Source organism: Colletes gigas, unplaced genomic scaffold, assembly GCF_013123115.1.
Source record: "Colletes gigas isolate AHSC1104 unplaced genomic scaffold, ASM1312311v1 Colletes_gigas_Sc00039, whole genome shotgun sequence".
NCBI lineage: Eukaryota > Metazoa > Arthropoda > Insecta > Hymenoptera > Colletidae > Colletes > Colletes gigas.
Genome location: NW_025106668.1, coordinates 261,351 through 285,753, shown reverse-complemented (window position 1 = coordinate 285,753; position 24,403 = coordinate 261,351). Strand labels below are relative to the sequence as shown.

The following is a 24,403-nucleotide window of genomic DNA, read 5'->3' as shown; positions in this document are numbered from 1 at the left end:
TATTCTAAACAAGAAACATATTTTTGTATTTTTTTTATATAAACATTTGCAAATAAAACATAAGTGGTTTAAAAAAATTAAATTATGTATAAAAATGATATTCCATTTAATTGCATATATTTCATTGATTCGGGTTTTCTAATTTGTTTATTAATTAGTATAAAGAAAAAAACATGATCCATTACTGCCTATTTACTTTTATTCAAAATGTGATGTACAAAATCTAAGCACACGACTTTTAAATATATGTATGCTTGACTAAATATAAAGTATGCAATAAGAAAGAAATTACATGTAATATCACAGATTGTTCAAAAATCGCGAAATCACAGTGACATAAGATTTTAAACAATGAACTTGTTACTTAAACATGACATTGTGCTTTATAAATTATAAATAGTAGAACATAACAGTCAAAACGCAGGATGTAATCATTTTTTTTTAACAACAGTTTTATACTTAATTCACTTTTAATATTTTATTCGACTGTAAAAACTAAAACAAGCTAATTATATGATCCTTTCACAATTCGATTTTCTTACCTGCATATTATAGTATGAAAAAAAAAAAAGAAGTAAATGTAGATGACTATATATACAAGTTGACTGTTTTTGACTGTTATATGAGATGCGAAAGCTATGAAATCGTTTGAAGGAATAGTAATAAACTATGTAAGAGAAGTCAAGTATGGAAATACGATATCGTACAGAATATAAGGACACAATAAATTATAATATAAGCGTTTGCAATAATTTGATTCTAGCCGCGTGCTTTTAATTACTTTACAATGAACATTGCTTCTCGCAACTAGAAAATGATATGCAACGTCGAAGGGTAATTGCTACAGAATGTTTCGGTTGGCACTTTTATTTAACGTAAGAATTTGATTATAATATAAATACATTTTTATTTTTTTTAATTTTTTCATATAAAACTGTTTAATTCTGTTCGTACGAGATTCTAACTTTTCAAGGACTACGTCCCGTTATTATTTATAACAGTAAAAGAAAAACATAACAATATCATTATCCTAAATAAAAGGACGATATTCGTACAATTCTAATGCTTTGGCCGAAATAGCAATACTTAAAAGCAATTATTAAGGTTTTCCATTGATTTAAGCAGAAAGAAGTTATAAAATTTATATTTATAATACACTTTACAGATTCGTAATACCATTAACTTAAGGTGCATGTTACATGACCGACAGGTATATATAACAATTGACAGGTAGCTTCTGCATATAGTAACGACGATGTAGACATACTGTACTTAAAGGTTTTATCCTATCTTTTAGCTGTCGGACGTATTCGTTCCTTTTCAGTATCCCTATCGTCAGCTACTGTCCATTCAGGATCATTGGGATCCTCGCCTTCTATGTCACAACAAGCCGATTCCGTCGAGTCTGACTCTGGAGAATCCATTTCTCCGTCCTAGAAACGAAACATTATCGTCTACCTAAATAGTTATAAAAAAAAAAAAGCTATTTCTTTCTCGACGATTATTCTGCGTACATATTACAAAAACTATATTTCAATTTGCAAGCTTATAACAGCCGAAGAAAACAAACAGCGGGCTAATATCATCAAAACGTTCTAATGCTTATAAAAATATAAGATTATGTAAACGCAATGCAATCTTTCTTAAACGTTACTAAAAATCTGAAATATGCAATAAAATAAAACGAATCATGTTAAAATAGGAAGCATCAAATGGCACTGCTTACCAGAGACAGCCTCGAGGAGCCATGAAAGTTGGCTCAAAGTTTACATTAATAATCAGTACAACCACACATTTTGTCGTAATAGAAAGTTCTGACTTAGATAATTAACAGTGAAGCGTTTAATACAAGTACAGTGTACGTACATCGTCTGCTTTTTCTTCTTCGCGGGAACAAAGAGACGCTGACGAAGCCTGCCAATGCCCGTCTGGCATCACTTCTAACATTTTGTCATAAACTTCTTCGGTCAATGGAAATACTCTTGGTTCGTATGGCAAAATCTAATCAAAGGCGTTATACGATTTCATTAGAACACCATAACGTTGTATTTAGACAAATCTTGTACACATTGTTATAATAATGACACTTGTGTCGTACAAAAAGAAATAATACCTCATTTTCGTCTTCATTTAACGAAGTGATAGTGTCATCCTTTCCTAGTCTTAATGTAGGCGTGGTACGACGTCGCAAAGCATTTTGTAAAGCAGATGTGTGTGACCGATGCGTATCGGAGTTTTGTTGATGTTCCGAGTCTTGAATTTGCGATGGAGTCGCTGGAGGTGATGTAATTGGCGACATTATATCCCCGCCAAAATCACTTGCGTGAGGGGACATAGGATCTAAAAGGGCAAACATAATTCTGCGTGACATCCTACTGTTTGTAAACATTCAAAATATAAATATTTTAATGTTGACAATTTCGATACTATTATACAAATTAAATAGTACTAAAATATTAAGAATTAATATTAATTAACCTGGTGTATTTGCACCACTGTCTGCCCGACTATCCGTCCTGCGGTTATGACGAATACGCGACTGATGTGGCATATTCACATACGTCATAAAACGCTTGTTTTCCTCTCGCTCGCTCCGTTCGTGCCTCAAAGCAATAGTTTCATCCGACATATCTTCGAACTGAGAAGAAAAAAAAAAAACAGCGATAATCGTTGTTATTTAAGAGATATTACTAATTTTATATTTTGAATTTTAAATAAACTTACATCACTATCTTGACTAGGCCTATGCATAACACCGTTTTTAATATCCAATTTTGATGGTTCATCGCATAACCTCCACCTTTATTAATAGAAGTAAAGGTATATTATAATATAAATACACTTATGCATTTTGAGACGTAAAACACTAATTCGATAAAATATTACTTACTTTGGTGTTAATATTTCTTTATATTGTAGTTTTTCGAGCCTAGTTGAAGCAGCTACGCTGTATGGTATAACAATATTATCGATATCATATGAATTTTGCCTCAGACGTCTGAAATTGCAAATTCGATTCCCGACGAAATTAATATAAAATGAATATTTATTCTTTGTAGAACTAATCAATGATACTAACCCATGAGAAGTGGAGCTTTTTTCTTTAACAGTATTTTTCTCTGAAGAAGCAGCAGTATGGTGCAGCGGAGAAGGTACCGGAGACGAATGTTTACTAGAGCTGGAAAGTGCGCTAATATCATCATCGTCTTCGGTTGCTAATTTCTGCACCCTCTTTCTACTTATACTGTGCACGCTTCTATCATGGCCAAGCCTGTTCCTTTTGCCCTTCAACATTTTTCTCTTGATTCCTACGAAAAAGAAATCGATGATAAAAGCATGCATACATTCAACAATATAAATAACAAATAGTTTTACACATAGAAGATTGTTCATTGTTGAGTACCAAATATTTTGAAATTTTTATCTTGAATAACAAACATCGGGTTTATGTTGAAAAAAAGGAACTGTAAAATATTATTTTGGAAAGTATTTAAAATGATTGTCATTAATTTCAATCGATTCTCGAACAGACAGTAAATAAATATACCATAATTGGTTTACGAATTTAAAATTTTCATTTCTTATTCGTAAATCGAATTTGCTCAACTCTGTTCTTGAATACAATAAATGAATGATTGTTTCGCAAGTTTGATAAGTGCTGAAATGATGATGGTACACATATACCAACTCTTTCCTAAGGATAAAGTTAATTTTTAATGTACCTCTACAAGAGAAAATCAATTAGAAGTTAATAGAGAATACTTTAAATACCTTCTGAAATAAAATGAACATACATGTTTCCCACAGAATTCGTAAATTTCATAGAATTCGTATACATATAATTGCATTTATTTTATACTGCTACATTAATGAAAATATATCCTGTTTAAAAAAAAAAGTCAATAATCTTGAAATTTCATAAAATGTAAATCTGTTTACATTAACATTAAAAATGTTTGCTTATCAAAATATGTACCCCTTTAGAAGGAACAATCTTCTCCTTTGACATTGTTTCGTATTTTCAAAAAGTAACAAATATTCTAGGCGCTCATATTAAGGAGAATACCTTATATATTATACAATACATACTCGCTGTAAGAATAGTTGAAGACGACTTCTTTAACCGAGCTGTATATTTTGTTCTATGGCTTGGAAGTTTTTTATTCCTTCTCTCATTGTTATCTTTATCTTTCAGTCGTGTAATTCGTAAATTTCCTCTTAACATTTTTTGCTGCCACTCCACTGATTTCATGATAGCTTCAAGGTGAGTTCCTTGCGTAATTTCTACATAACAAAAATGTTTAAGTAAATTATATGTATGTCTACCGATCTCTACAACGTATAAGAGTTAAATAATACACTTTATTTACCATCAGAAAATGACAAAACAGGATGGTAACAAGGATCAACAAGTGCAATCCGTTCTTGTACAGACATCTGTTCAATTGGTTCCTGCGGTTGCATCGGATCCAATCTTCCAGTGCATAAAGCACATGGTGGTAATACATTATCACAATTGCACCTTACTGTTGATGCTTTTGCTGCTCGTTTCGAGACTTCATGTAATTTGTCTACTTGTAATAATTTCCTCTTCCTATAAAAACTCCAAACGAATGGCCGTGTTCTACTAGCTGGCAGTTCACTTTCCGGTGAATTATAACGTCCTGTAGAACCTGGTAAAACGCCACTATACCCATTCACTGCTTCTGCATTATCAAGTATCACTAATCCCTTGTTAGACCTAATATGCCGTTGCAATTCATTATGTTGTCTAATTCTATATTCCAAGTCTGATATTTGTGCTTGTAACCATGTCCATCTTGCTGCTACACCTGCACGATCTTGAGCATACCTCCATGCTGCTCTTTTTGATCTACAAGTAACGTTATCAAAAATATACTAAATGCAAAATACTTGGAACTTTATCTTCGATAACAATTTCATTATTAATGATAGAAGTATTAAATTAACTTTAAAAATATATTGCAAATTTCACGTTAAACTGTTGACATTAAATATCCTTATTTAACACGAGCACCATGTGTACCACCAGCTAATCTTTCTAATCGGACGATATGATATTTTTAGTATAAAAAGGTATATTATTATAAAATATTTTACGATCGATTCATGTTTAATTATCACATATAAGGTTGTTATCACATTGCCTATCATGGGTGGTATATGATACGTAGTAATATACCATCCATGATATATATTAACATTCAATTTAAGTTTCTTTCAACATTAAAGCAATTGGCACTTCTTGTTATATAAAAAGTGTTAAAAACTTAGGTACTTAACTCGTAAATATACGATTAAACGAATAGCAGCATTTCGTAGCAAATACCCTAATAGACTCATCTATGTATGCCTTGCTTTAACACAAAGTATCGTATCATGTTGCTTTAATTATAAACTGTTACTGTAAAAGTGATTGATTTTCTACACGATTATATATTCTATGTATATTCCATTTGTTTTATTCTATGCTATATTTTGCATAGTACCTCTTTGCTTTGAGAATGACCCAATTTTCAGTCTTAAATTTATTATAAAATACAATTTTAAGTTTACTTAATAAATACACTAATGTGTTCCTTCCATCAATGATACATGTGACCCACATGAAAAGTTGTGTTAAAATGATGCGTCATTCAATGAGTTAAATTATATTAAATTTTAACATTTATCATGCATCATGACAAATTTTACTATATTCAATGGCTACTTTTTTTAAATGTTTGCGCATATAGTAGAGAAACAGCATTCAGTATCTAAAATGTAGACATTCTATACTAAATAGGAAACATTATCCCGCTAAAATTATCAGAAACCGACCCAAAATATTATTCGGTTTCCAGCTTCTTCATTTATGTACTGAATCAAAGAAGTTATATAGAATAAGATAAAAGTTTTTTATGAATCTATTATTAATAATGGGTATTATGAAAATTGAAAATTATTTTGTTAGTATATGTATACATATTATAAAAATGGGTATAAGTGCAACACATATTTCCATTCTACTTGAAATAAAAAACGAATAGAATGTCGATAAAAATTATTTACTAGATAAACAATATAATTCAAACATAAATTAAAATTGAATTCTTGTTATAAAAATGAATTAAAACTCACATAGATAAATGTTGTTGATGCGGATTATTAAATGTCTGCATTTCATCACAACTTTCTCCACCACTACTGGACGCAGTACAATCGGAATCAAGATTAGATTCAACAATATGCAGTTGCGTAGCTAAAGGTCCAGCCACTTTCTCCACTTCATCACCTTTAACTTTAACTTGAGGGGTACCAAACACTGGCTGACGATTACCATTATTGCCCGAAGTACTACCCAAACTGTCGCGCGATCCACCACCAAAATATCGGCAACATAATCGCTGACGATTCACACTATTGCTCTGAGCAACACACATTTTTTCAATTTTTTGCAAAAACGAATTCAAACTACTACTAATCTCAGGAAAGTTTCTAACATTAGACTTAGAACTGATATTAACCAATTCTTGAAAAAGATATTTCTTCACTCCATGGTGGGCAAGTTCAAGAACTCCTGTATTTTCTTCCGCAACATGCCTCCCTATTAATCTTACTTGAAGCTTCCTCAGTCTTCTTAGTAGAAATGCGCATCTCCTTTCGTTCTCAAACTGTTTTTGTGCAACAATATCCTGCTGCAACTTTAAGTTGTTGGTTTTATGTTGGTCCACTGTGTCAGCAATATTCATATGATTGCAAATACTCATAACATCAACGTCGTTAAGTAAATCCCGTTCAAAGGAGGAGAATCCTTCCTCGGGCATAGAAAACATCTCCACTCCATCCACGGTGCTTTGCACTGGTTCGCTGCTGCCTGCAGATATATTCTCTGCATTCTCCGCTCCTTCGATAGATTTAATAACTTGCAAAATATCTTCAACATTCTGTCCAATATCGCCGACATTGCCCATGTTACACTGCTCACTATCGGTAGTTATATCGGTTCCGAAGGCCATTATCTGATCCACGTCTAGATTTTTATTGTCTCCTACAGTTTCTGAGCATACCAAAGGCAAGTCTGCGCTTGATTTTAAGAAACCCATATTATCCGCTTGATCACCCATAGATGGGTCGTTCATTATAATATCAGTCAACTTTTTCTCTGGACTGCCCAGAATGTCTGTTTGTTCACAGTCCTGTTTAATTAATGCCTTTTTTGTAATCAGGTCAGATCCGTGCGTAAATGTAGACAAACTATCAAGATCGTTGGCGTATTTCGAATTGATGACATCACGAATGAGATCTTTGGATATACCATGTAAACACTGATCATCAATCTTAGATGGTTGAACGTTTGCAGAGACAACAAATTTTGCCAGAATTTCACGATTCTGACACACTTGTACAGCCTGCTCTGGGGAAAGGAACCCACCAGCTGGAAGGGAAGGGAACAAATTTTCAGGCTTTCGAGGACCGCCTTCCGTCAGAGCAGGGGCCATCACTGCCACTGACACTGCCAGTGCTGCGGCCTCGACATCCAGAGGCTCCCACGTGCGAACGCACCCACGCCTGCACTTCACATACGCTGTGCTCACTCCCATTCATCCATTACTAGTTTGTTATCCTGCGCCTTTATTATATTTCTTATCCCCCCAATAAGTTTCCCCTTTATGATTTTCTTCTTCCTTTGTATCGTTTTCCTTATTCCCTATTCATTCCTCGTTAAACATTATGTTGTTTCGACAGTCTTTTCTATGCCCATGATGTTTAATTTCTTCATTTGTATGCTCGAAGCCGATCGATGACATTAATTAACCTGTAAGTAAATTACACAAGAATAAATATTTAAATAATGAAAATATTACGAACTTTGTTTCATTATAATTTTCTAATACTCTTGTAACAATTTACTATTACGATTTTAACATAATCTTACTCTTAATGAATAATAAAAGCAAAGTTCGTTAAATCAAGAACTTGTACAAAAACATAAAATATCAGTATTATACAGATATTTTTAATCCTTATAAACTAAAGATATGAAAATATCAATATCACTGCCAGATTCTACTATCGATATTACTAATATGATCATGATCATGTACAATGTTTCAATTTTTACAATCCTTTCCATTCATATTATTTATACCCAAACAAATGAATTTAATGCAACTTGAGACAAAATGTTATTGTGTTGTTTACTAAAATCATCAATAAAAGAAACTGACAAGAATTGCTATTGTTTTGTTCTAGGTTTGAGGTTTGTATGATTCATGATTATCATTATCTATAAAAATACACATCCATAATTTTTTAGACAACAAAATATAATAGAATCTTTAAACAAGCTTGCCATAAAATATTCTGTATTATGGTACGATCTAAAATGAATTTAATACAATTAGGCAGAAACCAAGAAAATACTGGTATTAATTTTAGTATTATTTTGTCTCTAATATTATTCCAGTTTCTGTATTTCTTCGATTGTATAAATTTTGGCATTATAAAAGTTTCGATACAGTCCAATCAAACTGATTAATGATACAAAAACAATTGTGGTTTCAAATCTCTGCATTAAACTCCTGTTAAAGATAAAATTCATTTCATTCCATTCTTACAAACACTGTTTTATTGCAGCATTATAAAAGTATTATTAAATATAATAAAACTGACATAAAATGAGTGTAAAGAATTTATCTTGCTAATACAACATGCAAGGCAAGTATGTTGCGAATAACTAGAAAAATCAGGATGTAGTGAACTTTTATACATGAAAAATGATTTATAAATGTAGAAATTGTAATTTGTAAGTCCAAATAATTACGGTTTGTCCAAAACATTACTCTTTTACTCTTTCTCTTTACTATGAAATACATGTGTATGAAAGAAATACAAATTAGACATTACATCAACAGTTATTTGAAGCATGCATAATTTCATGTACATGAGTCACATGTTTTTAAAACTTGAAAGTTTCTAATTATTCATTCAAACAACTGTTTATATTATCATATTGTCCAATGATTATTGGACAATACGATAATACGACATGATGATAAAGTGCATGGGTAAACAAACACTACTAACAAAACATTGTAAATATTTAATGAAAACAATTTAGACATGTAATTAATTAATTTTTAATCAAACGTAACGTTAAACAATGTATCATTTCTAAGTAATATTTAGTCGAAATGGGAAAACAAGGTAGTGCAAAGCTATTCTAATAGAGTAGCAAAGGAAATTTTGGAGTACTGCTCACCTTCTTTTTTTTGTACGCAGACAGAAGGCATATTTAAAGTTGCAGAATATTCAGGGCAACGTTCCTCGTAGAAGTAACATCCAGGCACAGCAAGATAACATAAGAAGAACGTCAGAAAGGCGAGAGAGATCGTTCTTCCCACGAAGATATATGTTCCAGCGCTGGATCACTATTTTCGAGCGGTGAACTTCGAACTAACCCAAAGCGGTATGCGACTGCCGGCGAACGATAACAACGCGTTATTAAAAAATTGGAGTACGTCGAAACAGGAGGACGCGCATGAAAGAAAGTTCAAAGAACACTTTGAGAAAGCCAGGAGGTGTAAATGACGGGAGGGAGAAGAGGGGGAAGGGGGGAAGGAAGGAGGGAAGAAGTGATGTAAAAAGGAAGAGAAGGAAGCGGAGTAGGAAGGAAGCGTATTCGAAGGTGTAAAATTCGCGTTAGCCACTGCTATATGGTACGTTGCACATAATTACACTAGATATCACTACCGAGTGTACATGTTGTTGAGATTAATAACAGGTACGGCTAGCATCGCTTGACGCATTCCCACGTGATTACTCGTCGCGAAATATAGAAAACCAAATGAGCGGCGGCGGCGGCGGCAGCGGCAGCGTTTCCTCGTCGTGGCACAGTATTAGAAAACAAATATAAAAACAACATGCCGCACAGCACCACCGCCGTCCTCGTCCTTAGCTGAGGAGGCAGTTCACTCTCGTCAGCTGCATGTCTATTGCATAATGACGCGCAAGATTTGTATCCCCCGGGGGGTAATGGCACTCGTGTACGGATCACTTCGCGTCGTCGCCGATGTCCACGTACGCGAAAAAACCTTCACACACGCGACTTCCGCAGAGATGCCGAGAGCATTGAGAGTACCACGGAGAGAAAGGGAAAGAGACAGAGGAAGCGACGAAACCGAGAAAGATGCGAGCGAGAGAGAGAGAGACAGAGAACGAAAGAGAAGGCGAAACAGAGAGAGAGAGAAAAACACTAACGTGTTTCGTCTGGCGGAATAGCGTAACCACGAGACGGTGCGTTAACGCGAACGTAGGCGCGTTTACACGCTCGAACGGCGATCGGTTTTTTTAAAAGAAGTAAACGAACGAGAACACACGGAAGAACGAGGCAAGCGGCTTCCTTCGCGTTACACTTGTGTGGCGTACAATGGCGGAGCAAAAAACAGATTCGAAGGCAGCTTCTTTTGGGCAGTTTCCCCTCCTATAACGCTCACCTCACTTCGGGGGCGCTCGACATAATCGCACATACACCCGCAAGATCCACGAATAATCGAGCGTTCATGGGCACTACGCAACACGACACGACTTTCGTGCAACTCGCGCGGATATAAATGTCCGTCACACCCAATGCACGATAATCCCTTGGACGATTTCTCGTTGGAAGGAACGCGCGTACTCCTACTGTTTTGCGTCACTTCTTTGTGTTTGTCGGTATGTACGCGGATCCGGCAGTTTCAGACTTTCCCTCTTCGGACACGAACACCGATGTCGATTTTAGTAAAAGTCACACAGGCAACGCGAGCTATTTATCAATAATATATAGGAAATTCGACCAACTTCGCTGTTGCTGAAGCGGGATCGACCAATGCTGCAGTGCTGCTGCCGGATGTGGCCTTCGTGCCACGCTGCCCAATCGGATTCATTTTCTATCTATAATGTCGGCGGTAAAGTCCAATTCGCAGCTCGATATGCGAACACCAATGAAAAACCCTAGACCTGCACGCCAATTTTCCCGCTTATTCCCTACAGGCACACCTGCTCTTACAGAGCAAACTGTAAACTCGCATGTACGCTGAAACGATAGCGTCATATTAAATATAAATACATCATCAAATCTTCGTATGTCATTAATTTGTTTTTCGATAGGTGTGTTTAGAATTTAAATACATCTGTTTCAGTCATGATACATAATTGTTTGCGTTGTGCAAAATATTAATAATACGTTACATAAAGACAGTAAAATCAAAAGCAGCTACAAACGGTTGACACTATTGTTCATTCTGATCTTATTAATGTATATTTAAATAGATCATTACCGTGTAATTAAATTTTTTAACACTTCTGACGATAAATTGACACGTAATAAAAATTTAATACGTTATTACTTTTATCAATACATACACAATTGTTCAATAATCTATGAAATAGCAATTTCGCATCATGTATATGCATATCTCGTAACATAATTTGTTCTGTAAATAATGGCAGTGTGTAATAATGTAATTATAACTGTGAATCGGTTAATCGTCAATTAATTAACGAATAACTTTTTATATATAAACATTATTAAATAAAACTCACAAATTTCATATAGATGCAGCAGGTTTAAATGTTTGTACTGCCTCGTTATTGGTTTAATTTAATGTCAGCAACGTCAGATGGCGAAGTGCATAAATACATACGGGGCTGTCAATAGTGTCAACACTGTTCGAAGATTAATATTTATTAAATATGACAGGTGTAATATCGTAAAACTAGTGCAATACGATTAAAAGAAGGTCGTGTTTATTAAAAAATAAGAAGTACAAATATCATAAATTTTTGTGAAATGGATATCGCTAAATCTTTGTTCAATGTTCGTGATCATGAAGGTTATGTTGGAAAAGAAGATCATAATGTAAATATTTTAATCTATTTAATTTGAATAAACTTATAATAAATCAATTTTTTTTTTGACAAATACAATATACAGAAATCTATGCATTCATTCGCCTAAAAATTCCAGTAGAATATTTAATTTGTAATGAACTAACAAATGTTGGTACACATCTGTTAATTTTTTGCTAATTCAAATTTGTTTATTACTCCGCTTTTCAGAAAAAATTGGAGACAGCTATGTCTGAAGATGAATTCGAAGTGGAAGTCACAGGATTGTGCGGAGAAATTTTATCACCTGCTCCTGGGGGTCCATTTTCTGCTTTGACACCATCCATGTGGCCCCAAGACATTTTAGCTAAATTAAATCAACCAGACGATCCTAATTCCCAACCAGAGTATAGGTAGTTTTTATATGTTGCTTTGTGTAAAGTATTATTTAAATATGTGAAAATATGTTAATAGTCGATTTGCTGCGATAAAATACATTAGGTTCGATGAATTTGGTTTTCGTGTGGAGGAGGAAGATGGTCCAGAGCAAAGCTCAAAAAAATTGTTAGGTATTCCGTTTGTTGAGGATCCCCAACATAGGTACAAAGACAATTAATGTGTACATATATATATATCTTATACCTCTATTATGCTATACCTTCTAATAAAAATTAGCTTTATGTATTTAGGTTACAATGGGTTGCTCTATTAGAATTTAGTCATAATAAAGAAGTAACAGAAATTTCGTGGCAAAATTTGGATAGGAGATTACCTCGCACAGACAAACTGCGTGATATGGTCCGTCATGGTGTACCTCATTCGCTTAGGCCCCAAATTTGGATGAGAATGTCAGGTAATGCATATTATATATTATAAAAAAAAAAACTGTTATGAATTGTAATATTTTAATAATTTAGAATCATAGTACTTTATAATATATAATTATAATATTTTACCTGTTACAGGAGCATTACAAAAAAAATGTTCCACTGAAATGATATACAAAGATATAGTAAAAACATCCGATAATGACGCTTTAATGACTAATAAACAGATAGAAAAGGATCTACTTCGTATTATGCCTGCCAATGCATGTTTTAGCCATCTTCATAGTACTGGAATACCACGTTTGAGACGCGTTATGCGAGCTCTTGCTTGGTTATATCCTGATATTGGGTAATAGTACTTTGTTAACTATTATTACAATATTCTTATCTTATTACTCGATTTTAATTATCTATTTATTCTCTAAAGGTACTGTCAAGGTACAGGAATAATAGCTGCTTCTCTCTTATTACTCTTAGAGGAAGAAGATACGTTTTGGATGATGGCTACAATAGTAGAAGATTTACTGCCAGCATCTTACTATTCTTCGACATTATTGGGTAATATACTATAAAATCAATATAACACATTAGGTCTGTTCAATATAAATGGCCTCGCGGGCTAATTTCTGTAATCAAAAACTTGTGAAGTGTTGTGTGAACTAAAGAAAAAGGGAAAACGTCAGTGATGAATCAATTTGTGAGAATTTTTCCCTCTGTTTCTTTTTAAGTATAAAAGGAACAATACTCTGATGCCTTGAAAATTGACCGGTTGCTATCCCCACCAGTTCTTGGAACTGGCTTCCTATTTGTCCAGACAACCAAACACTTTTATGTTTTTAAATCTGTCTATCTAATTATTTCTATTTCATTTGCACTTTCTGCAAAAAACTCTTCAAAAAACTCTTCAACTTTCGAAATTCGACAGTCTGTTGTCGCAAATATCAAAATAATGCCGGGAATCGCGTATAGCCCACGAGTCACAATTTAGCCAAGACTGTAACAAATGATAACATAAACAATATATTTTTAATTTCTTAATATTACACAGGTATTCAAGCTGACCAAAGAGTACTTCGTACATTAGTATCTAATTATCTTCCTGATATAGATCAGGTTCTGGTTCAACATGACATAGAGCTAAGTTTAATATCCCTACACTGGTTCCTAACTTTATTTGCTTCTGTTGTACATATGAAAATATTACTACGGATATGGGATATGTTTCTTTTCGATGGATCTATAGTTTTGTTTCAAGTTACACTTGGACTGTTAAAATTTAAAGGTATGTATTCATTACAAGTATAATACATTTTTTACATGATGTAATATTTAATATTTCTTCAGAATCTGAATTAAGACAACTGGAAAATTCTGCACAAATATTTAATGCTCTCTCAGATATACCAGGAGATATCGACGATGTAGAACAATTATTTAACGTAAGTTGTTGTTTAAAATTTCAAACGGTACTTTTTTTATTGTATGAAATTGCCGTCACTTAGAATTATTGTTTTTTAGGTATCTTTAGAAGTAAGTGGATCATTAACAGACGTTCTGGTCGAAACCCACAGACGTAGACATTTAGCATATTTAATGGCTCTTCAGGGAGGATTAATAGGTAATCCCGATGCTGTACTAAATTTACCAAAACAGCATCTCAATAGGTACATTATCTATGGCTAAAATTTTAAGTGATCATACATAATTAAAGTTTAAAAATGTTGCGTAAACGTATTTAGTTTTTAAAAATACGCTCGAATATTTTTGTTATAATTATCTACATTTTTATGAAGGCGTCAAATGAAAAGAACTAAATCGATGCTACAAACATTCTTATTTGGAAATTACGAAAATGAAGATGATGCGAAATCGAAAAATATTCGTCAAACTGGTACGTAAACACGTTAAACATAATTTATTAAGACCGTCTATTCACTGATCATGCGTTCACAAGTTGTTCATTCTGACTATGGTATACGTATCGTGGATTCGCAGCGAAGATTTACGAGTTGCATGGTCGGTGGATACGTGACCTAATCCATTTCAGTATATCAAAGATTAAGTGTAATAAATATTTCAGAAATATTGGTGGATTTAAGAGAAGCTGTTTTGCAAGTTGCTAGACATTTTATAAATGTAGATCCAAAATTAAGTACTATTATACTTATCGCAGATTACACTATGGAGAGCCATGCAAAGGATCATGATAATTATGTCAATGTATCACGTACTAGAAAGAGAAGAGCCAAAGCACTATTAGGTATTTCAACGTAAATGAAATCGTTGCATTTGTAATTAGTGTAAATTTCATTCTATTGCAGATTTCGAAAGACACGACGATGATGAATTAGGTTTCCGAAAAAATGATATAATCACGATTTTAAGTCAAAAAGATGAACATTGTTGGGTTGGAGAACTCAACGGATTAAGGGGGTGGTTTCCTGCGAAATTTGTAGAATTATTAGATGAAAGAAGTAAACAATACACATGTGCTGGAGATGATGCCGTTAGCGAAGCTGTAACTGATTTAGTTAGAGGAACTTTATGCCCTGCTATAAAAGCAGTATTAGAACATGGAATGCGTAGACCGTCGTTTTTAGGCGGGCCTTGCCATCCATGGCTTTTTATAGAAGAAGCTTCAAACAGAGAAGTAGAAAAAGATTTCAATTCCGTCTATAGCAGATTAGTACTATGTAAAACATACAGATTGGACGAAGACGGTAAAGTTCTTACGCCAGAAGAGGTAATATTAATCCTTAATAATTTTATAATAAACTACATATTCTGTTTAAGTTTATGTATAAAATAATTTTTATTATAGTTATTATATCGATGCGTTCAATCAATAAATTTAACACACGATAATGCTCATGCGCAAATGGATGTAAAATTACGGTCTCTCATTTGTCTGGGATTAAACGAACAAGTGTTACATTTATGGCTCGAAGTTTTGTGTTCTTGTGTAGAGATTGTACAAAAATGGTAACAAATATTGAATAAGCATACGTAAAGTCATTTGTGCAATTTATATATCGCATATTTTTCAGGTATCAACCATGGAGTTTTATAAACAGTCCTGGATGGGTACAAATTAAATGCGAATTGAGAATATTAAGTCAGTTTGCATTTAATTTAAATCCGGATTGGGAATTGCCACCTAAGAAGGAACAGTCGCAACCTTTAAAAGATGGTGTCCGCGACATGCTGGTTAAACATCATTTATTCAGTTGGGATCTTTAGCGCACGACATGAGAAATATTAATAATATTTGTATTACAAACTTCTCGCGTATCACATGCACCAGCAACAAAAAATATTAGAATTTACATTGTGTATGTGTATGTGTGAAAGCCTATATGCATGTTGCATGAAAATACAATAACATAATACTTTCACATTTTTATGTATCACATTTAAATTATTTGAGCTTTACTGTTAGTCGTAAACAAATGTCAGAATTTTAATTATCTAATTTGTTATTAAACTAATTCATTGCAATGTAATACGAATTGTATATTGTATATATATATATGTGTGTGAATACATGTATATTACATGTTGCTCTTCTAGCTAAAAAAAGAAGTCGTTAAGTGAATGATGGATAGATCACATGCTTAAATAATCAACGTGGTAATCGCTGTATTTTATATTTTTAAAACTTTTGATGATAATTTGCATGATGATATTATTTATTACATTGTGATTATTACATATGTACTTTCTTTAATATATAAAATTCTTAATTTATACTAAAATAATTTTTTAATTGTATAAAATATATCACAGTAGTAACTTTTCGTCCTGTAAATGATTCGTAAGTGAAAATTTTCTATCTCTGCGGCAACACGGTTCTGCTAAATTATCATCAATAATTTTTATATTTAACTGCTCAACCTTATCTTTGACAATATGCGATGGTCTAGCTAAGTAATCGTCCCAATCGAAAGTCATCCGTTCACGCATTCTTCTGTATCTTTCAATAGTTGAAGGATCAATATACAGATCATGATTATCTAAAGAATTTTCAAATATCTCCTTTTCGAGAAAATTTATTTTACAATCGCACTTTCGTTTTTTTATATAAATAAAATGTAAATCCATAACATTAGTGCCTGTGAAACCAGTTTTCAGTATGTCTGAACCTTTTTTAAATCGTGAATATAAATTATATGTATCGTTATCGTCTAAAGCATTTTCAGGCAACATACGTTCCACTTCCATTACTCGATATATCAACGGAAGTACATCTTCCATGTCATCTACATCTTCTGCGTCGGCAGAAGCATTTTCTTTTTCTGTTACTTTGTTTTCTGTCTCATCCTTTTTTATTATTACAAAGCCACTCAATTCATGTCTTTTACATATTTCTTGAGGCCGTTGCTGTTCTAATTGTTGTCGTTCTTCTTCTTTCTTTTTGATAGCCTCTTTCTTCATTCGTAATTGATTTATGCCTTCTGAAGCTAACATTTTTGCCTTCGCATATAAATCATGAATTATTGGTCCAATAGCAGGATAGCCAAATGCTCCTGCTGCATCAGTCGGACCATCTTGACCATCCGTACCTGCACTTAACATTATTACATCATATTCAGCAAACCGGGGATTACTTTTAATCTTTGCCAACCAGTCTAAAGAAAAGTGTAGTGCTAGTTCTTGATTTCTACCACCCTTTCCTTCACCTTTAACTATTACTGTTGGTTCCCCTCCTCCAATCAATACTATTCCCTCGCTACTCACATTTTCAATCAAATTATAAATTTCATCTACTTTAGTAGCAGGCAATGAAAGTATGGGAATATCTTTCACTTGTTCAAAGAATTCTTCTTTCTTCAATGTTTTATCTAATACAAGACACATTAAACTTGTTATATGAGCATACGCTGAACTCACATCTTGTACATTGCCTGTAACATCAGTTCGTAATATAATCGGAGTTAGCTTTTTACGCTGCGCTTCAGAAGCAGTTGCTTCAACTGCCACTTCATTATTTCCCAAAATAATATTATTTACATGTTTAAATGCCCTTCTTCTCCCTCTTCCAGTCAATAATGGCTTATCCTTAAAAGTTTCCTTGGATATTATAACTTTTCTCACATCTCCTTCTAGTTTATCGAACAAGTCGTATTTCTTTAATACATTTATTACATGCCTAGGTACTTTGTTGTTATACACCGTTGGGCCACTAGCAATCAAGTCTACAGGATCACCAACAATATCAGATAAAATCAAAGTAATAACGGAAGCTGGAAATGCCATTCTAGCTAAACCACCGCCTTTTACCATAGACAATTTCATTCTTACTGTGTTCAACTCTTTGATATCGGCACCTGAATTTTGTACCATTTTACAGAGTAGCAATTTATCTTCACGATCAATTATTGCTCTCGGCATATAAAGTAATGCGGAACCTCCACCCGATATTAATACAATTAAAGTATCATTTTCTGTTAAAGATTCTACTAAATCTATAATATCGTGCGTTGTGTTTAGACACCTGTCGTCTGGTTGATTATTTACACTACCTTCACGATATTCTACCACACCAGTCGCCAATTTAGGAAAATAAGATTTGTCTTCTGACTCCCACATTGCATCTGTCGATGCAGAAGGCACGCTAACTATACCTTTCTTCAAATAATTACCAAGCATGTGCTCGAGAACTATTGACATATTCATCACAGCTTTACCAAAACCAACTAAATAAACATTTTCTTTTAACTCGAAACTTTGATCACCAACTTGTAAAATTCCATCTTTAAATTTAACTTTATTTATTATTAGAGTTTTTGGTGAAACCGCTTTAACACCAGCAAAATACATATCTTTCAAAATTAATTTAGTTTCTTCTAGTATTTTTATATCTGTAGACATGTTTTTACTTGAAAATTTTACGAATTTTAATAGGTTAGGTTTAAAGAGAGTCAGATTACTGTAAAAACGTCAAAAAACCATTAAGAAATATAAAAGCGATATAATATTTGCGTTGTTAGGAACTATTAAAACACTTGCCTGTATTGTGCGCATTTACGTAATGCTCTACTATAACGCATTTTTAAATCACAATTATACTTTATATACACTTTCTTATTCCTTACATTTATTAGATAAAACTCATAATCTTATAAGTCTATACGCAAACTTGCTTCAATTTATTTATTTACGTATATTACATTTACAGTTTATAACTGGTTAATTTTTTATTTAAATTGATCGATATTACAAGATACGTTTTTAATATAAAATTTCAAAATGTATTGTAACATTAAAAAATTGCATTATTTTTAGTACACATTTGTAACACTTGCTATGAATTTATAGATTACAAATGCTGACTATAAAACTACATCACATTCAGATTATATTCTATATATACATAAATACAGCAAACAATTGAGATACATTGTAAAGTATCAGGAGTGGATATAACTGATGTATGGTCGGATTCAAACTTTTAGACACTTTTAACTTTAATATGTAAACTGTATTATTTAAAATTATAATAACTATTCGACAAAAAGCACATAAAAGAACATATACGTAAAAAAAGTCATAGGTGACTACTCTCGACGAAAGTTCAATGCAGAGTGTCTCTGCCGCCGACGTCGAACCACTCGACCCTCTCAACTTGTATCTATTCCAAACAAAGAAGCTCACAGACACGGAGGGCTGTTTTTGCATTTCAGCCTAAACGTAAATAATTCGATCATCGGGCCTATTTCAGTTTAACATAAACAATTCTATCATCGATACACGACACCAACGATAACGATAACATTTTTATACATACAGTTATATTATTCTTACAACATACATATTGAACGAAATTATTTATACATATACGTTTAAATTGCATTAATATTTTCGCAACACTATTTTTTTTTTGTCATTTAAAGTCAATTTAGGTTATTTAAAATCATATATTAAATAAATAAGTATTAATTCTTTAACTGCTATTGAATGTAAAAATGTTTGATTAGTTGCTTAAAATCGATATTTGAACGCAGAGATTGTTCTTACGTTTAATAATTTGTGGCTCTGAAAAGAGCCGATTGTTTTGGAATTTGTTGGTAAAATTTAACCGCCAAATCCGTAAAGAGTTCTTCCTTGACGTTTCAGAGCATAGACCACATCCATTGCGGTTACAGTTTTTCTTTTCGCATGCTCTGTATAGGTAACAGCATCACGGATCACGTTTTCAAGGAATACCTTAAGAACACCTCGAGTTTCTTCATAAATCAAGCCAGAGATTCTCTTCACACCTCCACGTCTTGCCAATCGTCGAATAGCAGGCTTGGTAATACCCTGGATGTTATCACGAAGTACTTTTCTATGTCTCTTCGCACCTCCTTTACCCAATCCTTTTCCTCCCTTTCCACGACCAGTCATGATGAAAATATATTTACTGCTATTCAACTCAAGTACCAAATCGAGTATGTCATCTGGCCACCATATGGGGGTCGTTATATAGGGAGCGTTCAGGTCTCCCCACCATTTCCTCACTAACCAATCAGAAGCAGCTGTTTTGTTCTCGAGTGGCTATAAGAAGGGCGCGCAGTACTGGCATTTATCAGATTTGAGAGAGTCTTTGAAAGAGAAGGTTACTTTGTTCGTTACGAATATTTACGAATATGGCACGTACTAAGCAAACTGCACGCAAGTCGACAGGCGGTAAAGCACCACGGAAACAGTTAGCTACGAAAGCTGCTCGTAAAAGTGCTCCTGCTACTGGTGGTGTGAAGAAACCCCATCGTTACAGACCAGGAACTGTAGCACTTCGAGAAATTCGCCGTTACCAAAAAAGTACCGAATTGTTGGTTAGAAAGTTACCGTTCCAACGGCTTGTACGTGAAATCGCTCAAGATTTTAAAACTGATCTTCGTTTCCAAAGTTCAGCAGTAATGGCCCTTCAAGAATCTAGTGAAGCTTATCTTGTTGGATTGTTCGAAGATACGAATTTATGTGCTATCCACGCCAAGCGTGTTACCATCATGCCCAAAGATATTCAACTTGCTCGCCGTATTCGTGGCGAACGTGCATAATCTCATTACGAGTTAATGCTAAAAAAAAACCGGCCCTTTTTAGGGCCAACACATTATTAAACGAAGGAATATTCTGAATCTTGCAAAGAAATCTTTCTATTTGGTGAGAAAACATTGAAAAAGACGTTTACAAATTTGATTAATTTGTAACTACTACTACTTCGTTTTGGTAACTAATTCATTGCTCATATTTTCGACGATATTAGGTAATTTGGAATGAGGTATGATTTACTCTTAAATTGTACTTAATTGAAGAAGAAAGTCAAAAATGTGTGTAATTTTTATATGAAATACTTTTTCACTGTAGGAATTGGAATTATTGTAACTTGTCCTTTGTAATACTAGCCTTACTTACCACCATGATGTAGAAAAGGTTGGGAAGCACTGACATACATATGTAGAATAAGGGTCACACGGGGTGCGTTGCCAGATGTTTTCACAGGAAGTAGGGGGGGTTAGCGATAAATGTTCTGTTAGTATTTTAGGGTACGTCCAGTCCGGTACAAACCAGTTATTCCAGCTTATTTATATTTTATTTTCTTAACAAAAGGGATAGTGTAAGGGAATGAAAGAACGAGACAGACATTTGCGCACCACGTGTATGTTTCCAACGTCTTGTACCTAACCCGTGGTTAACGAAAAATCCCACTACCTACTATTCGTTATTGACGGACGTTACAACGTCCGCTGTAGAAATACATTGTCGTATATTAGGCCGGGGGCACACGAGCGTCGAAACGACGTTCGTTTTTATGCCCTTCCTTGTTTATTGAAAAGACATAGGAACGCAGATCTTGTCTGTCTTCGTTCTTTTCAATTGCAAGACAAGGAAGAACATAGAAACGCACGCGTTGTAACGTCTTTTCTGACCGTCGTCTTTGTACGCGTCTTTACGACTGACCCTTCTTCGGGAAAACCCGGCGACAGCCCGACGCCGAAATGTTTAACGTCGGTCCCTTCGCATGGAGAACAAAGGCACCTTATTCCAGGCCTGTTTTCGAAGCAGGTTCGCGTTGGGACGGAAAATTCCAACACCGCAGTAATAGTGCTATTTAAAAGAGTCAAGACGATCTGAATTTTTTGTCGAATAATTTTATTATTGCTGTTTATTCCCCTGAAAATAAATGCTCGTTAATTTTTATTCCAAACACCATTTTGTCAGATGTAAATGCTTCAAACATCGGTGCGACCGTTAGAACGAACACCCTGTACAGTGTGTCTCAAAAGTCTTCATACAGTTCACAAATTTTAATTATTATAACAAATATAGTAATTTGAGCTGTTTTTTTATATAATATTGTGGCTTAATTAAATTTAGAAACGTGTTAAAGAAATAAGATTGTTTATTAAACTTATTAACAGAAAGACGTAAAAGAATGTAAAATATTAAACCACGGAAGAGTTCATACATTTATGATATCTATGTACATAAAACTAAAATAAGATTGAACTTAATATTGCATTATTATTTTGTTGGTCCACAAAATTAATGTTTTTGTAACATCTGGAGTAATTTCGTTTCAAACTTCTTGTAAATGAATTTTTAAAGATTTTTCATCTGTAATGATATTTTTTGATTCTATTACTTAACTCTGCCCAAATGTGCTCAGCAATAACCAGAGCCGTATGAATCCATAATATCTTCAATAATACTAAACAAATACGAAATTTCCTGTTTCCAATGCTACAATTGTACCCCATACCATTATATATGAAAACTTTCGTGACTGACTGTATCAACCAACCGATTCTCCCACCATCAGGTTCCTCAATAGTTAGGCAGCCAGCGAGCGGAGCGAGCCTTTGTTCCAAGTTAGGGGTCCCATTGAGGGCCGTTTTTCTACGCTTGCGCGGAACAGGAAAGAAGCTACAACTGGCTTGCAAACCGGCAGTTACTCATCTCTAATCTAACCGGCAGTTGCTCCTTTGACGACGATTCTCTACTGCCTTCAATCATATCAAGGTATGTAATTAATCTTCAGCAATGTTTTTCTGAACATAATCGAGTACACATCGTAGAATATTTTTAATCATTTTAAAAACTCACGCGATACTTAAAAAATGAATTTAACTTGAATCCTAACTAGAATCCTATTTGATTTTAACAAATCTAAGTTACTAAAGTAAGAAATAAAAACAAGTTTATGAAATTTGTTCGGTAAATACAAACAGAGAATGTTCCTTCGTTTTAAAGTATGTGGGGCCCTAAAAAGGGCCATTTTGAGGTATTGAATTATTTTCAATTAAGCTTTCTTGTCGGTTTTCTTCGGTAGAAGCGCTGCTTGAATATTCGGTAGAACACCTCCTTGAGTAATAGTGACTCCAGATAAGAGTTTATTCAACTCCTCGTCGTTGCGGACAGCAAGTTGTACGTGTCTTGGAATAATTCTTGTCTTCTTATTATCTCGTGCTGCATTTCCAGTCAATTCCAATACTTCTGCAGCCAAATATTCCATAACCGCAGCCAAATAAACTGGTGCACCTGCACCGACGCGTTCGGCATAATTGCCTCTTCTTAGTAGTCTATGGATACGTCCCACGGGAAATTGTAATCCAGCTCTAGTCGAGCGAGACCTTCCCTTTGACCTGACTTTACCGCCTTTACCACGACCAGACATTTTTTACGCTTCAACGAAACAAAAGAGAAACAATCGAATCAACCGTACTCGGCACGATACAACTCAGGAATGATGGTTTGCACGGTTCGAGCTTCGTTTATATGCCGTATGATGTAGCTGTATGACGTAGCGCCGACCAATAACAGAAAAGCAGCGTTCTCATTGGTGCGGAGGTACTTCACTTTCTATTCACCATTATTTTGCCGGATAATCATAATTTTTGTCAATTTGATACTGTATTTAATGTTTTCTTTGATACTTATAATAATGAATATAACAGTAACTTAAATTTCTACAATAATACTATAAAATAAAATGTATGGATATACATACATATGTGCGTATGTATTTGCAGATTGAAAAACGGCATAAATTTAAGCACTCATTTATCCGATTATATTTTATATAAAATATTAAAGCAATTGTTGTAGAATTTATCTTCTATATAATATTATTGTTTGGAATAACGCTGTCAGAATTATTTAATCATAGAGTAAGAAATTTATTAATTTTCTAATACTGTTCCTTGTATTAAATTTGTAAAGCAATAAAAAGTTTAACAAATTTTTTATAAATAATTTTTAGTTTTTCTTTAGATTCGAATATTGTGCCTGATTCAAGTTTAAAATTTATAACATAACTGAAAGGAAATATTTATTATTTACTATGAAAACTAAACAATCGTTATTTATTACTTTCTGTTTTAAATTAAGTATTTCAATTGAAATAAGAGAAGAAAATACTTCGTTATTTCAAATATTATTTTATTCGTTACTATAATACTATCATGGAATGGCCATCTGGTCGAATTTCAATAGGACCCCATAGGGTTTACATCTGCCTCTCAAGCTGTAAGGAGCGAGCCAGATGTCTTATTGTTAGGACTCAGGAAGAAATTTATTTAATTTTATTTATTTTATTACATTGTGTACAGTGGCTTACACTCAAAATTGTTTGTCATTAGGTTCCTATTGTTTATGAAATGTAATATATCGGTAGGACACTTTCACAAATATATTTTCTTTATTATTACTCGTTTACTGATAAA

The 24,403-nt window shown here is 33.6% G+C and overlaps 6 protein-coding genes across 8 annotated transcripts; 2 read left to right on the top strand and 4 right to left on the bottom strand.

Annotated features, from left to right (window-relative positions):
- Positions 1-1,075: 1,075 nt before the first annotated feature.
- Positions 1,076-10,867, bottom strand: LOC122402786 (KAT8 regulatory NSL complex subunit 1). Of its 3 annotated transcripts, XM_043405882.1 has the most exons (12): positions 10,500-10,867; positions 9,266-9,480; positions 6,142-7,819; positions 4,371-4,873; positions 4,090-4,284; positions 3,080-3,308; positions 2,891-2,998; positions 2,725-2,800; positions 2,479-2,638; positions 2,114-2,340; positions 1,867-2,001; positions 1,076-1,433 (listed from the first exon to the last, which is right to left on the bottom strand). In XM_043405882.1, exons 3-12 carry the CDS (start codon positions 7,602-7,604, stop codon positions 1,287-1,289), a joined length of 3,243 nt encoding a protein of 1,080 aa, XP_043261817.1. In that variant the 5' UTR covers positions 7,605-7,819; positions 9,266-9,480; positions 10,500-10,867; the 3' UTR covers positions 1,076-1,286. The 3 variants fall into 3 exon arrangements, with proteins under 3 accessions (XP_043261817.1, XP_043261818.1, XP_043261816.1); XM_043405883.1 differs by lacking the exon at positions 10,500-10,867 and having other exon boundaries at positions 1,076-1,458; positions 9,266-10,345; XM_043405881.1 differs by lacking the exon at positions 10,500-10,867 and having other exon boundaries at positions 9,266-10,345.
- An 884-nt stretch (positions 10,868-11,751) lies between these two features.
- Positions 11,752-16,190, top strand: LOC122402785 (small G protein signaling modulator 3 homolog). Its single transcript, XM_043405880.1, has 14 exons — positions 11,752-11,902; positions 12,103-12,284; positions 12,373-12,471; positions 12,561-12,724; positions 12,837-13,047; positions 13,126-13,256; positions 13,747-13,980; positions 14,043-14,137; positions 14,217-14,362; positions 14,492-14,589; positions 14,779-14,958; positions 15,020-15,441; positions 15,520-15,680; positions 15,746-16,190. The coding sequence occupies exons 1-14, from the start codon at positions 11,834-11,836 to the stop codon at positions 15,936-15,938; spliced, it is 2,385 nt and encodes a 794-aa protein (XP_043261815.1). The 5' UTR covers positions 11,752-11,833; the 3' UTR covers positions 15,939-16,190.
- Positions 16,191-16,478: 288 nt separating this feature from the next.
- LOC122402730 (glycerate kinase-like) lies at positions 16,479-18,748 on the bottom strand. The gene is made up of 2 exons (XM_043405753.1): positions 18,708-18,748; positions 16,479-18,627 (listed from the first exon to the last, which is right to left on the bottom strand). The coding sequence occupies exons 1-2, from the start codon at positions 18,746-18,748 to the stop codon at positions 16,479-16,481; spliced, it is 2,190 nt and encodes a 729-aa protein (XP_043261688.1).
- A 923-nt stretch (positions 18,749-19,671) lies between these two features.
- LOC122402719 (histone H4) lies at positions 19,672-20,111 on the bottom strand. The gene has a single exon (XM_043405738.1). It carries the CDS (start codon positions 20,082-20,084, stop codon positions 19,773-19,775), a length of 312 nt encoding a protein of 103 aa, XP_043261673.1. The 5' UTR covers positions 20,085-20,111; the 3' UTR covers positions 19,672-19,772.
- Positions 20,112-20,285: 174 nt separating this feature from the next.
- On the top strand, positions 20,286-20,737 carry LOC122402727 (histone H3-like). The gene has a single exon (XM_043405750.1). The coding sequence runs from the start codon at positions 20,327-20,329 to the stop codon at positions 20,735-20,737; it is 411 nt and encodes a 136-aa protein (XP_043261685.1). The 5' UTR covers positions 20,286-20,326.
- A 2,243-nt stretch (positions 20,738-22,980) lies between these two features.
- LOC122402751 (histone H2A-like) lies at positions 22,981-23,355 on the bottom strand. The gene has a single exon (XM_043405799.1). It carries the CDS (start codon positions 23,353-23,355, stop codon positions 22,981-22,983), a length of 375 nt encoding a protein of 124 aa, XP_043261734.1.
- Positions 23,356-24,403: the final 1,048 nt, after the last annotated feature.

Bases quoted from the DNA above. Each gene is read 5' to 3' on its own strand.
- LOC122402786 (XM_043405882.1), bottom strand. From the start codon at position 7,604: ATGGGAGTGAGCACAGCGTATGTGAAGTGCAGGCGTGGGTGCGTTCGC. The intron at 4,285-4,370 runs GTAAATAAAGTG...TTTGTTATGTAG, and splicing joins TGTTTTGTCATTTTCTGATG to AAATTACGCAAGGAACTCAC. The intron at 2,002-2,113 runs GTATTATTTCTT...GCCTTTGATTAG, and splicing joins TAAATGAAGACGAAAATGAG to ATTTTGCCATACGAACCAAG.
- LOC122402785 (XM_043405880.1), top strand. From the start codon at position 11,834: ATGGATATCGCTAAATCTTTGTTCAATGTTCGTGATCATGAAGGTTAT. The intron at 13,048-13,125 runs GTAATAGTACTT...TATTCTCTAAAG, and splicing joins TGGTTATATCCTGATATTGG to GTACTGTCAAGGTACAGGAA. The intron at 14,959-15,019 runs GTATTTCAACGT...ATTCTATTGCAG, and splicing joins AAGAGCCAAAGCACTATTAG to ATTTCGAAAGACACGACGAT.
- LOC122402730 (XM_043405753.1), bottom strand. From the start codon at position 18,748: ATGCGTTATAGTAGAGCATTACGTAAATGCGCACAATACAG. The intron at 18,628-18,707 runs GCAAGTGTTTTA...ACGTTTTTACAG, and splicing joins CGTAAATGCGCACAATACAG to TAATCTGACTCTCTTTAAAC.
- LOC122402719 (XM_043405738.1), bottom strand. From the start codon at position 20,084: ATGACTGGTCGTGGAAAGGGAGGAAAAGGATTGGGTAAAGGAGGTGCG.
- LOC122402727 (XM_043405750.1), top strand. From the start codon at position 20,327: ATGGCACGTACTAAGCAAACTGCACGCAAGTCGACAGGCGGTAAAGCA.
- LOC122402751 (XM_043405799.1), bottom strand. From the start codon at position 23,355: ATGTCTGGTCGTGGTAAAGGCGGTAAAGTCAGGTCAAAGGGAAGGTCT.